Source organism: Scyliorhinus canicula, chromosome 2, assembly GCF_902713615.1.
Source record: "Scyliorhinus canicula chromosome 2, sScyCan1.1, whole genome shotgun sequence".
In the NCBI taxonomy this organism is placed as follows: Eukaryota; Metazoa; Chordata; class Chondrichthyes; order Carcharhiniformes; family Scyliorhinidae; genus Scyliorhinus; species Scyliorhinus canicula.
In genome coordinates, this window is record NC_052147.1 from 8,511,553 (window position 1) to 8,525,857 (window position 14,305).

Sequence of the window (14,305 nt, forward strand, 5' to 3'; positions counted from 1 at the left end):
GCCACACTTGGTCACATTCGGCCTTGATATCAAGGGCAGTCACACTCATCCCACCCTGGAGTTAAGCTCTTTTATTCATGTTTTAACTAAGGCTGTAATGAGGTCAAGAGCTGAGCGGTGCTGGCCGAACCCAAACTGAGCAGGTTATTGCTAAGCAAATACCATTAGACAGCACTGTTTAGAAGTCCTTCCACTACTTTACTGATGATTGAGAGTAGACTGATGGGGCGGTAATTTGTCGGGTTGGATTTGTCCTGTGTGTACAGGACATACCTGGGCAAGTTTCCACATTGCTGGATAGATGCCAGGATTGTAGCTCTACTGGAACAGCTTGGCTAAGGGCACAGCAAGTTCTGGAGCACAAATCTTCAGTACTATTGCCGGGATATTGTCAGGGCCCCTTGCCTTTGCAGTATCCAGTGCCTTCAGCTATTTCTTCATATCACATGGAGTGACTCAAATTGGCTGAAGACTGATATCAATTATGCTTCAGACCTATAAGGAGGCAGAGATGGATCACCCACTAAGCACTTATGTATTTTCATTCTTCTAAACTCTAGAGAATGAAGGTCCAGTCTCTTCAGTCAATTATCAACAAAAAGCAACTACGTGTCCCTAATCTCTGTTTCCTGTCACTCATCTCACTTCATATCCATACTGCCATTTTATCCCATAGGCTTAAACTTTGCTCACAGGCCTGTTATTTTTATTAAATGGCTTTTAGAGGTTTTATGTACACCATATCAACCTCAGTATCCTTATTAGTACTCATGACAAAAATGTCAGTCAAGTTAGTTAAACGTGATTTGCCCTTAACAAATCTATGTTGGTTTTTCTTAATTTACTCACGTTTATCTGAGTGACTATTTTGTCCCGTATTATCATTACTTAAAGCTTATCCACCACTGAGTGACTGGCCTACAGTCATTGGGCTCATCATTGCATCCTTTTTTGAAAATGGGAATAACATTTGCAATTCTCTACTCTTGATACCATTTGTGTATCAAAGGAGGATTGGCAGATTATACCCAGTGCCTCTGCAATTTCCCCATCTTACTTCTGTCAGCATTCTGTAATGCATCTGATCTGGTTCTGGTGACTTGAGGTTTGAGTACAGACAGTCTTTTTAATATCTCCTCTTTTATCAACATTTAGCCTAAAATAACCTGCAGTTTCTGCTAAACCAGTGTTTTCAAAGCGGGTGGGTCGCAGGTGTAGAAAAATGGGTCACCAACAATTGCCTGACCTTTTTTCCCATTTTCTCTCTGGGTAAAATTTTGCTGCACTAAACTGATCCTGTTCAAAGAAAAGCGTGTACCTAGCCAATACACAATCTAATATTTGGAATGGCTATGGGATCATTATTGATGCAACGTTACACAAAGGTCTGGTTCTGTTCTGTTTATAGTGCACGAACATTTTGTATAAGGCAATATGACAATGGCGATATCTCAGAAGATGACATAGCCAGCATGAGGAATTTTGATGTGGGGTAAAAGCTTGGTACTGCCTCATACAATTCAAGTTATGTGGACTTTATGAAAAGAAAAAGTAAGAATTGGGAGAGAGGTGTATTTTTAAATGTTCAGTAAATGTTTAGAATGCGACTGAAGCAGCAGTACTGCAGCTTCCCTGATCAGTGAAGTCTGCCTGGGTCTCAAATTTCCCGCTGTGCGTTTGAAGTGAGTCATCATTATCTCACAATCCAACTCATTGGGTTGGATTCTCCGCAGCCCCGCGCCAAAATTGCAGCCGGCACGGGGGCAGAGAATCCACTTTCATGCCATAATCGGGCCTGCCGCCGGTTTGGCAATTCTCTGGGCTCCGAAAATCAGCGTGACCGCGGTGTATGCCGCACGGCTGGGGGTCCATTGCCAGAGGCCCGCCCAGCAATCCTCCGCTCCCGACTGGCCAAGTTCCCGATGGCATGGAACTAAGGTCGGGATGCTGGCGTGGCGGCTGCGGACTCAGTCCGCGGCTGCCCTGGTCGGGGACGGGCGAATCAGAGACCAGGGGGTGCCTTATAGGTGGCCAGTGATGAACTTTGCGGGGGTTGAGGCTCGGGCACGCGGCCGATCGGGGGGTCTTTTTTTTCGGTGTGGCTCCAGGGTCCGATTCCGCCATGGAGCATGCCATGGCCGCTGGAGGCCGTGCACTTGCGCGGACTCCGAATCGGAAATGCGGGGGCCCGTATCCGCAACTAAAGCTGTGAGATTCACTCCAGGTCCCTGCTAGCCCCCTGCAGGGCATTGAATTCGTTCTACTTTTTGGAAGGAATTTCTGGAGTAAAACTCCAACATTTTTATGCCGGCGTGGGGACATAGCCTGATTTTGGGAGAATCCAGTCCATTATATTTCCAAGTGTGCATTGAAGTATTTTGCTGTAGAATTGATTTAAAATGAGATGACACCTGAAAAACGTGGATGGCTGATGCACAGTAAATGAGTGTATTGTCTGATTTCGGACATTTATTTTGAATGTATATGTTGACGAGAGGAATAAGATTAATCGTATTACTTTAAAACTGAATTCACTTATCTATGTTGATACAGTGCTCCTAGATCAGCAAATATATTTCGGTAGGTGGGATGGTACACAGCGTTCAAATCCTCAGATTGATCAGCAGCCTTTTGGAGCCCAGATTTAAGTTGGGTTCAAGTTGGAAACATCTGATTGGACAACACCAGCGATTTCAGTGTCAAGCATGTGGAACTATTTGTTGGTGAATGAAACTTACAATATCCAAGGTGGAATTATTTTGTTACCATGCAGTATCTTAGCTTTAATATGCAGAACCGAATACAATTTACCGTCATAAGTGAGGAAGATCAATTATATTAATTCTAAATGCATAAAAAGTGAGGACAGGCTCATCTAGATAGGAAGTGAACGGGGTGTGGGTCGCGAGGGCCAGCCATTTGGTAAAAGTGGTTCGCTGAAAATAAACCTGGTAATGTAAGACTTCTTACAATTGATTTTAAACCAACTTCCTGGCATTGATTCAGTCAGAATCTTAAAGATGACAATAAATTAAGTTCACATCAGTTTAATTAATGCCATCTGAGAGTACCTTTAAGAAATGGGTGTTTCAGAAATGTACCTTTAAGAAATGGGTGTTTCAGAAATGTACCTTTAAGAAATGGGTGTTTATCAGTGATGTCAGAGTGTGGGTGGAGCTGGGCTGTCTCGGCTTTTTACTTTCATTTTAGGCTGTTTGATGCAGGCTGTGTTTTAGTTTCGTTTTCAGAGCTGGGTAGTTGCAGTCACAGCCAGAAGGTGAACGAGTCTCTCTCTGTATTCTAAAGTCTGTAAATTGGTCTTTTGGTGATTTAAAACTAATAACTGCTCTTAGTAGTGACTTTAACCTGATGTGCTTCTGTTAAAGGTTTTGTTTTTAAGTCTTATGGATGTTAAAAGGAAAGCTTAAAGGATTACTTAGTGTTGTAGTCTTTGGGGGTTGTATTTGAATTAATGGTTGCTAAGATGTTCACTGTATGTTTTAAAAAGATTAACTTGAGTTCATAGAATAAATTGTTTTGCTTTAAAAAAATACTTTTCCATTTCTGCTGCACCACACCTGGAGAGTGGGCCATGTGCTCCCCATACCACAATCTATGAAAAGTTGTGGGTCAGGTGAATTCCATGATACACTTTGGGGTTCTCTAAACCCTGGCCCATAACATTAACTTTACTTCTAATTTCACAGCACAAATCAGATTATTGGATAGATGGAATAGGTTACTACTGAGATCTCACAAATAAATTGATAACAATAAAAAAGGCTTTTCTTCCCTGAAGACTGCACCTTGCTGGGATACAGGGCTTTGGATAGCGGCCACCTGTGCATTCCTCCTGTGTGAAGCCAAGTAAGCCAGCATCCTACTCAACATTGGAGCTTGGTCTTTGCAGCCCATCCAAATCCATATTTGTACACTGATTTCAATAGAATTGCACTAGCAATCTGATACTGGCAGTTCTTCCTCCTGCCCTTGAATCAGTCTACTGCTGTCTGAGACCATTTATCTCAACAAAGGGGAACCAGAATCTGTATTTCATATATGTAAATAGAAAAGAAAATTCATAGTTCAGTCCATACAAGTACTTACCTTACTTAATATTGGAATGAGTCATGTTGAACTTTATGTTAACCACCACCCACTCAGATTGACAATAAAAGAAAGTCACTGTTAAATGCAATAGCCTACTTGTTACTTTGATATTATTTTTGACCTCTTAATTGAGGATTCTCTCTGCCCTTTCAGGTGGACATAAAAGATCTCATGGCATATTCATAGAAGAACAAGGGAGTTGTAGTGTCCTGTCCAATTTTGCCAAAAAGAGTAGCAAGCCGTAGGATTTTAGATCAACAAAGGATATACAAGAAATTGATAATGAAAGAGAAAATAGATTAGGGTAAACTAGCAAAAGACATAATAAAAGATTATTAAAGCTTCTATAAGTATGAAAACGGATAAGATTAGTAGAAGATAATAGAAGTAAATGTGGGTTCGTGTTACAGGCAAGACTATAAGCCTCTTCTTTTAATCTAGAACTATCTTTAACTTCCCTTGTTAAGCATAGTTATACCACTTGTTTGTCCCATGTTTTTTTTTAATACGCATTCATTTTTTATCTGCATTCATTGCAAATGTTTATGTCTTTAAGTGTTTGCCATTGCGTTTCTGCTGTCACATCTTTTAATTTAATTTCCCAATCTACCTTCACCAACTCACCCCTTTTCCTAAGTAGTTTGCTTCATTTGGACTCGGGTATAACATTTCAATTCTCCAGTCCTCAGGTGCCTATCCGTATGTCTAAGGAGGATTTACAGATCATAGCCAATGCCTCTGCAATTTCCCCCCTTCCTAAGGCCCTGGGTTCAGCTGTAATAAATCACTCTCAAACTTAATATAAAATTCATCATATTATTATCATTCTTGCCCAAAGGCTGTTTTACTGCAGGCTACTAATTACCCCTGCCTCATTGCACAACACTAGATCCAAGATAGTCTGTTCCCTAGTGGGTTCCTTGGCATACTGTGGATGCTGGAATCTGAAACCAGAGAGCTTTGACAAAGAGTCATTGGATTTGAAACGTTAAGCTCTTTTCTCTCCCTACAGATGCTGCCAGACCTGCTGAGATTTTCCAGCATTTTCTTTTTAGGTTCCTTGGCATACTGGGCTAGGAAACTATGTTAAATTAATTCTATGAAGTTGTTCTCCACACCTGAAAGCTCCACCTTGCACCTTCACTGTCTCAAAATCAAAACTTATTGTGACTTACTGAAACACATTTATTTTAAAATTATGGACCTATTTATCTCCCTCAGGCTTCCCTTCCTCTTCCAATTTACAGATTTCTTAAAATTCAAGTTTGAGGTCATTCAGATATTACTCAGGGATTTCTGTCTCCACATCTCTTTCCATTCTTGATGGTTTCCAGTGTAAGCATTAATTTGCCATTTTCATCAATATGAAAAATGGTTAACTGTTTGCACTGGTTTATAATCCTACTTTAGATCTCCAGAAATGCAACTATTGCAACAGACCTCAGCAACAAGCATGTTTCAAGCCATTCAATTGTATGATGAGACTGGGGCTTTACCGGGTCTGACATGGGTGCGACGAGGCCAGTAAATCTCAAGAGAGGGCTCTATCGAGTTCTTGCAAGGTGCCGCGATCTGGATCTCATCCATTGAGGTTGTGACACAGGTTTGCATATTCAAGTGAGCAGTTACTTGACTATGCCTAATCTACCCAGGCACAGGACCTAACAGCCTCGCCTCGGAGACCCTGAGCGGGTGCCGTTTAGCACTGGTTTCTGCAAACATGGACCAGGCACGCTGGCACTTGAGACGTTTCCCAGATGATCGGGGGCCCCTGGGTGGTCGAGCTCTGGGCAGGGTGGTAGCATGGCACCCTTGATGCCACCTGGGAACCTTGGGACTGCCAGTCTGGCACCCAGACAGTGCCACCTGGGCACCACCCAGACAATGCCAGGGTGCCTAGATGGCACTGCCAGGCTGATGGGGCCACTGCCAGGGTGGCCAGGCTGGCAGTATCAAGGTGCCCAAGTGGCATCATGCCCGTACCGGGGATATGCCATGGGGTGCCCTGCCCTTATGAGGTGGAGTGGGGGGAGGGGATGGCTTGATGACCCCCTTATTGGTTTGGGGGGGGGGTGTCTGGAGGCCGCAGTGGGTGATCTAGAGATCGGGTGCCCCGATCTCTTCCTGCACTGCTAGGGGAGCTCTTTAGTGCAAGAAATGGGACTAAGTGCGGATGTGGCAGGGCGTTCCTCGCAGAGGCCCAGAAATTAAGTAGAGTCCCGTTTAATAGCAGGATCATTCTCAGCGCTGCCAGCACTGGGAAACATCCAGCTAAACACGCTCGACACGGGACTCTGTTTAATTTCCGTTAAATCGCACTCTGGACCTTTATATAAGCAGTGAATGTGAAAAGCTTACCACTCAGTGATTAACCAAAATACTCTTCTGATGATCTGCTCTCCAACTGTTTTCTGTATTCTACTAGCTGTACTGTTAGTGCTGCAGGGATCTCCAATTCTGTTGTAATTAAAATGGTAAACTGTAAATGTTGTAAACCTGTAACAAAAACATTTAAATGCTGGTTATACACAGTGAGTCAGTCAGCAAATGAATAGTGGCTGTGTAAATACTGAAACATTTCAAGCAAGAACTGCCTCCTGGCAGAGTAAGGATTGAAGTAGTTTGATTTATGACCATGTAAACAGTAACAGCACCACAGCAATTAAATGTCTGCAAAAGCACTATGGGAAATTGCCGGTGGAAGTTCTAAAGTCAACCTGTTGTCACAATATACAGTTAAATAAACCACAGTTACAGTATTAACAAGTGCAGTCACAAGTTATTTTCTTTTAAAAAGCCTGGGGCAAAATCTTGCTGAAAATAGTGCGAACAATGCATGCTATTGTTGACGTGCAGATTGACCTGCTATTTCAGAGGATTAAGAGATATGCTGTGAGTTGCTAAACTCCAGACTTTTCTATCGATTTACACTGCTCTACCATTTTCCTCATACAATTGGTATCTTGCTAATGGTCTCCTCAGTATTTATAAGGACATGCTAGATTTGTGCATTAACTGCTCATTAAACTCACAGAAAGTTAGGCTCATAATTTAATAGCGTAATACATTTTTAACAAAGTAATACTTGTGAATGCAGTGCCAATTATCCGTTTGGCCCAGACAGGGAACAGTTTAAACTTTATAGTCTAATTTCTGCTAGTAATAAATTGTTGTTGGAAATTTACAAATCTCTCTGCTCTTTCTTATATGTTAAGGAGATAATCTGATACCCTGTTGGCCCCATCATTCATTCGCCTAATATTCCCCGTTCTCCTTGTTACCAGTTCACACTTTCAGCAAGTTACTCCACGAATTATATTTAAGCTGAAGGATACTGGAAAAAACTTAACCAATAGTGATGCTGTGAGATGTCCCGTTCTGACCAGGTTTGGCCCATTATCAAGAGAACCTTGTGAATGTACTGTTTTTTTTACATAACCAGTAACGAGCATTAGTTGATCAGTACAAAAGTAATTCAACTGCCATTCACCTTTTTGCACTTATTTTTCTTAGGTTATTTTAGTGTCCCTTCCTTCCATTTAATCCTCATTATGACAATTTGCTGGAGCTTGAACAACCTCATGTGGCTATTGTCCATGTGGCTATTATTCAAAATAACAATTATTCACTTAAGTCTTCCCAGTGAGAACCATTTGGCTATTCACCTGTAAAAGTCACCAGGCAAATCAATCATGTTTATTCCTGGACATTCACAGTCACATATCTGTACGAATCAACAGTGGGAACTCTTGACAATTTTTATTTTATCTATCTCTTAGTCTTGGGTACTGAAGACCACCATAACACCCCTACTCCTGCCCTAGGTGATAGCAAGACGAATAATCACTTTAAGATAATCAGTTGAGCTTGTACCATGGCTCGTTTATGCTTGCTAGAATAAACATAAATTCATGGGCAGTGAACTGTTCTCTGTAAGCAAAAGGAATATATTCAAGCTTTGCTACTTCTTTGAATTACCCGGGAGTTTGGGAGCCTATAGTTCCCCATTGCTTTCTCCGTGGCAATACCTCAGCCAATCCAAGTCAACTTGCCAACCAATCAGCACCCTTTTCTCCTGTAGTATTAATTGTTGTGATTGGAATTTGGCATTCTTGCCTTTGTCCTGATGCGTGCCAAAAACATATCTCTGTTTTCAGTGACAAACATTAAAGTCAAATGTTTTCCAGTGACCAATGGGTCCATCTCCCTTTTGTATGTTCTTGCTCTCGAGGGAGTGCAGCGAAGGTTTACCAGACTGATTCCAGGGATGGCGGGACTGTCATATGAGGAGAGATAGATTAGGTCGGGATTGTTCTCGCTGGAGTTCAGAAGAATGAGGGGGGGATCTCATAGAGACGTATAAAATTCTAACAGGACAAGACAGGGTAGATGCAGGGAAGACGTTACCAATGATAGGTGTGTCCAGAACCAGGGGTCATAGTCTGAGAATTCAGGGTGAACCATTTCGGACAGAGACCAGGAGACATTTCTTCACCCAAAGAGTGGTGAGCCTGTGGAATTCATTATCACAGGAAGTAGTTGATAGTAGCTAAATCATTGAATATATTCGAGAGGCGGCTGGATATAGCACTTGGGGAGAATGGGATCAAAGGCTATGGGGCGAAAGCAGGATTAGGCTATTGAGTTGGATGATCAACCATGATGGTGATAAATGGCGGAGCAGGCTCGAGGGGCCAAAAGGCCTCCTCCTGCTTATATCTTCTTTGTATCATAGAATTATCATAGAATTTACAGTGCAGAAGGAGGCCATTCGGCCCATCGAGTCTGCACCGGCTCTTGCAAAGAGCACCCCACCCAAGGTCAATACCTCCACCCTATCCCCATAACCCAGTAACCCCACCCAACACTAAGGGCAATTTTGGACACTAAGGGCAATTTATCATGGCCAATCCAACTAACCTGCACATCTTTGGACTGTGGGAGGAAACCGGAGCACCCGGAGGAAATCCATACAGACACGGGGAGGATGTGCAGACTCCGCACAGACAGTGACCCAAGCCGGAATCGAACCTGGGACCCTGGAGCTGTGAAGCAATTATGCTATCCACAATGCTACCGTGCTACATACATATATGTATGTATCTATGTAAGCGAGGAACACACAATACTTGTGGCTCAGCAGTAATTCTGAGCAATTTTCATATGAATATGAATTTCAATGAATATGCTGGATTATTTATAGAATAGACTCCAGCAAGATTTCCTCCTTGATTTTATGAAAAGTTACATTGTATGTGACCTGAATCGTTGATGAAATTCTAAATGGCAGCAAACTTGAGTTTTAATCATACCTTTTGGGTATGAGCTGTATTTTAAGTGTTGTTTTAAAGCAGTGAATTTGCACTATCTAAAAGGTATTGGGATATCTTATTTAATTCAGATGAGCCAGTCTGTGAAATATCCGTGCCATGTTTATTTCAGTCTGATACCATAAGGGTCAAATATTTCATCACAGATTCCATGTAATTCAGAATGTCAAAAAATTGTTTCAAGAGTCGAAATGTTTCCCTTAAACCTGAACCGTGGGGAGGAAATTAGGTGGTTAGTTTTATTGTCAAGCACGCTGGCAACTCACTAAAGGGGGAGAAAATTAGAGGGACCGTCCTTCAATTTCCTGTGAATTCAGAGATGGACAAGAGGAAAGAGACTAACATCTAATTAGCTAGGTCTGTGGAGCAAGCCCCATCCATGTCAGGATCAGAAAAATGACCGGGACAAGGTTGTTAGCCTGCAAATGAAATAGTATGAAATATATTTTTTTTAAATTTCGCTCTTAAAGGGTGTTTTGTAGTTATATCATAGATTTGATTATTTCTACTGCTCTTTGCCCTTATATTCCATTGATAAAGTAAAACTGCTTACCTATTAATGTCTTGTGTCATTGAATGCTTCAGTCAGTCTCAAGAAAGACTGGAGAAACACTGAGGAGGGAATATGTAAAAGAAATGAAATACAATGCCAATTATTAGATAATGCAGGCAGACACTGTCCCGAATGTATGCCACTCTGACCTCGTAGTGCCCATGTCCTGGGCAGACCTGAAACACACAACATGGTTATTACTCTTTTATCAGGGAGGCATTAAATCCCACTGTTGTCTTTGGAGCTGAATGTTTAGAATGAATGTAAAGACTTGAGGTAAGATTGAGACTGGGTCATAAGTGAAAGGATAATAGATTTGTGGTGTAGCGTACCAGAGAAAGAACCACTGAAGAAAATGGGTTTAAAAGCCAACTAAAGTTCCTTCTTGCGAGAGAAGCAATTAAAGAATTTTGTGTGTGGGTGGGTAGAATGGAATAAGGTCAGGTGCAGCAGCAGGCTATCCTCTACCTATTAGGTGTGTCAGGAAACAGTTGACCGCCACATCAAGCTTTGGGGCCAATCCTTTTCTCAAAATCTTTGTTCTTCTGAGTGCTGAGGAGAATAGTGGCTAGTATGTAATAAAACTATTCCCCACCTGAACCCTTACAGGTTTTTAATGGATGTGTCTGAACTAGCCAGAAAACTATTCTTTTAGGTAACTGTCAGTTCCAGCTAGAGGAATATTAGTCTTCACTTATTTTGATTTGCAAAATTATCTGGAAGTTCAGGACTCATATTGCATGACACCACCAAGGTCGAAAATAATTAATTCACATAATAGACTTTAAGCAAGGACTTTAAACTAGCAAGTGGCGGGGGAGGCCTCAGGAGAGGTCAATATTGTTCCAAAAACAAGTAGCAGGGCAGAGAGTAAAGAAATAGTCAGGTACCCAACTTCAGGAACTGCACCTAATGGCAAAATTACAAGAAATATACTGGTTAAACCAAAAGAGAAAATAATAAAGCAAATAAAGCATCAGTGCTGAGGGATAGGGTTAGGGGATATAACCCAGTTAAGAGTTCGATATACTAATGCACCGAATGTAAGAAATAAACTCAATGAGCTGCAGGCACAAATGCAAATGGAAGACTATCATGTAACGGCTATTACGGAGACATGACTGCAGGATGGTCGGGACTGGGAATTAAATATACCTGGTTATGAAGTTTACAGGAGGGACAGGGAAGTTGGCAGAGGGGTTGGAATTGCCTTCCTGATTAGAAATACTATCACCTCAATGTTGAAGGAGGATATAATGAGGGGAAGCATCCAGTGGAGACAATATGGGTGGAACTGAGGAACAAAAAGGATCTAAAACTGTTATTATTGTTGTGTATGGACTCCCAGTAGCAGTTATCAGGTGTTAGATTGTATAAATGCTGAAATTAGGCAAGTGTGTAGCAAAGGCAGAGTAGTATTAATGGGGGATTTTAACTTACACGTAGATCGGGAGAGGCAGACAAGCACCTTTCAGAAAGGTAGTGAATTTCTGGAATGTGTCCGTGATAACAATATGTTCCCGATGCAACAAGGGGACAGGCAATATTAGATTTAGTTAAGAGTAATGAGCCAAATTTAATTTGTAGTTGCCTAACTGTGAGCGAATATTTATGAAATAGTGATCACAACATGATTAAATTCAATGTGAAAGTGAAAAGCACAATTCAGAAACTAGAATTTTAGACTTGGGTAAGGCTGACTTTAATGCGATGAGACAAAGACTGTCCTCGGTAAACTGGGAATATCTGTTAATGGGTCAAACGACTGAAAATCAGTGGAGAATATTTAAAGAAACATTTAACAAGATACTTCACAAAAGAAACAGCCATGGACAACTAAAGAGGATTCGGACAGTATAAAATGAATCGAAAGGGCTTAAAAAAATGCAAAACAGCACAGATCTGGACGAATGCGATAGATACAAAGATTACCATTGGGGCACAAAGCAGCTTTTAAGACTACTAAAAAGGATTATGAAAGGAAACTTTCAAGGGACATCAAAAACAAGAAGAAGAAATGTTATAGTTATATAAAGGGAAAGTGGGTAGTCAAGAGCAATGTAAGCCCACTAAAAACTGAAGTCAGTGGTAATGGGGAAATGGCGGACATGGTGATATCTATATGTTTCTGATCAAATTGTAATCCTAATGCTACGCTGCAGTGCAATTTAATGTGTCCTTTTGGTAGAATTCACCTCTGGCCCTTTGGGATAATTGTTTTGTTTGCGTGGCTAATCCGAGCACAACATTCATCAGTACCTAAATAGGATTCAAAATATTGAAAGAAATGTAAAATAACTCAAATAGCAAATCTAATAGAGAAAAACATGAGTTTAAAAATAGACTGTGGCTAACACAGCTCTGTTGTTTTACAGCTAACTTAACAGGACATGCAGAAAAAGTAGGGATTGAAAACTTTGAACTGCTGAAGGTCCTTGGAACAGGAGGTAAGTGAATAATTTTAGTTATCTTAATTTTATACGATACTGCTGCTTATTTAAATAATAGACAGTTCTTGTTCTAATTTAAAGTGAGCTGAGCAATTTTACTTGCACTCACTTGAAGTACACATTGGTACTTTGGAAGGAAATAGACAGGAAATGCACGAAATGCATATCAATAATGAACCGAAAAAGATGATAAATTCACAAATAATCCATAGGTTGTAAAGAATGTCTTGAAACTCAACAGTATGTTGTACAAGTGCTAGTCCGTTTATTCTTATTAACATTTTAGGTGGGACCATTTCTCAGGAGGAAATTTGCAGGCAGGCATTTGCCAAATTACCTAACCCTAATTTTACAGGGCAAGCCCTGGCTTTGGTCTCGTATGTTTCTGTTTTTGGAGGCAAGTTTCCTGTTCTGATATGGTAGATTTGCACTTCCTACAGCTTCAACCTCTTGTACACCAGTATTCACACCGATGCTTGTTGCTAGAAGTTGTATGCTTTAAGGCAAACAGGAAAGAATAAGGGGCACCAATGAGGAATAATGGAATAGTTGAAACTATCAGCACACACTGTATGTGGAGTTTGAGTATGGGAATTTAATTCAGTTCTGAACCTGCTGCCGAAGGCTATTTGCTTGACAGAATTAATTCTAATTTCAGTCAGCCATATGCCTTCTGTTTTCAGTGAAATTACTAAAGCAAAGGTGTTGTTTCAGTGGTACATAACACTGAATCTAATGTTATCTGAGTGATAGTTCTATCTGAAATCCATATTGTTGTCATGAAATAGGTGAAAGATAACCACAATCAGCAGCTATATCGAAAACACTGCCCTCATTGACCCTCCTTGTTATCCCCTCAAAAGATTCAGTCCAGTTGGTCAGACACTATAGGGGCGATTTTCCGATATAGAGCCCAAGTGTTCGGGCCGTCGCGTTTCACGATGGCACGACTGGGCCCTGGCACGACCAATTCTGGCCCCCACAGAGGGCCAGCACGGCGCTGGAGCGGTTCACGCGCCGCGCCAACCTGCGCATGTGCAGTTGGGCCGCGCCAATGTGCGCATGCGCGGAGGACTTCTTTAGCACGTCAGCCCCGACCAACATGGCGTTGGTGTTCAGGGGCCGGCCGCGCCATAAAGTAGGCCATGGGGGGATAGGCCGGCCTACCGATCGGTGGGCCCGATCGCAGGCCAGACCCCATTGGAGCCCCCCCCCCCCCCTCCCCCACAGGCTGCCTTTTGCGCAGAGTTCCCGCCAGCGGGACTCTGTCATATCGGCACGGCCACTTGGCCCATCCGGGCCGGAGAATCAGCGGTCCCGCCGATTCCAGCGGCTGGCGCCGTGCCAAACGTCCCGGCACAAATGCCGCTGATTCTCTGCACCTCGGAGAATCGTGCGCCGGCGTTGTGGCACGGTTGCGGCGATTCTCCGGCCCGGCGCGGGGCTCAGAGAATCACCCCCTATTTATATTCATAATGAATCCATCCTGACTACCCTAGATTAATGTGTTCCTTTCTGAATAGTGACATGTACTCTCCCTTGGAATATTTTGCAATAATTTGTCCGCCACTAAGGTTAGACTGACCAGCCTATGATTTTCTTTATCCTTTCATGCGATGTGAGCATCTCTGGCAAGGCCAGCATTTGCTGCCCAGCCCTAATTGCCTTTGAACTGTGATTTGCTCAGCCATTTCAGGGGACAGTTATGAGCCAACCACATTGCTGTGGCTCTGGAGTCACATGTGGGCCAAACTGAGTAAGGATGGCAGATTTTCTTCCCTAAAGAACATTAGTTAACAAGATGGGGTTTTAAAAGTATATATTTTATTCCAAACATACATAAAGCACCAACCGAACATAGT

General features: G+C 42.1%; 1 protein-coding gene across 3 annotated transcripts in view; it reads left to right on the forward strand.

Moving 5' to 3' along the window:
* The window catches only part of rps6ka5 (ribosomal protein S6 kinase, polypeptide 5), a 264,579-nt gene that overhangs the window by 80,774 nt on the left and 169,500 nt on the right, over nt 1-14,305 (forward strand). For all 3 annotated transcript variants that reach the window (XM_038773338.1, XM_038773347.1, XM_038773355.1), the window contains exon 2: nt 12,369-12,440. In XM_038773338.1, coding sequence (XP_038629266.1) covers nt 12,369-12,440 — 72 coding nt within the window. The remainder of the gene's footprint in view (nt 1-12,368; nt 12,441-14,305) is intronic.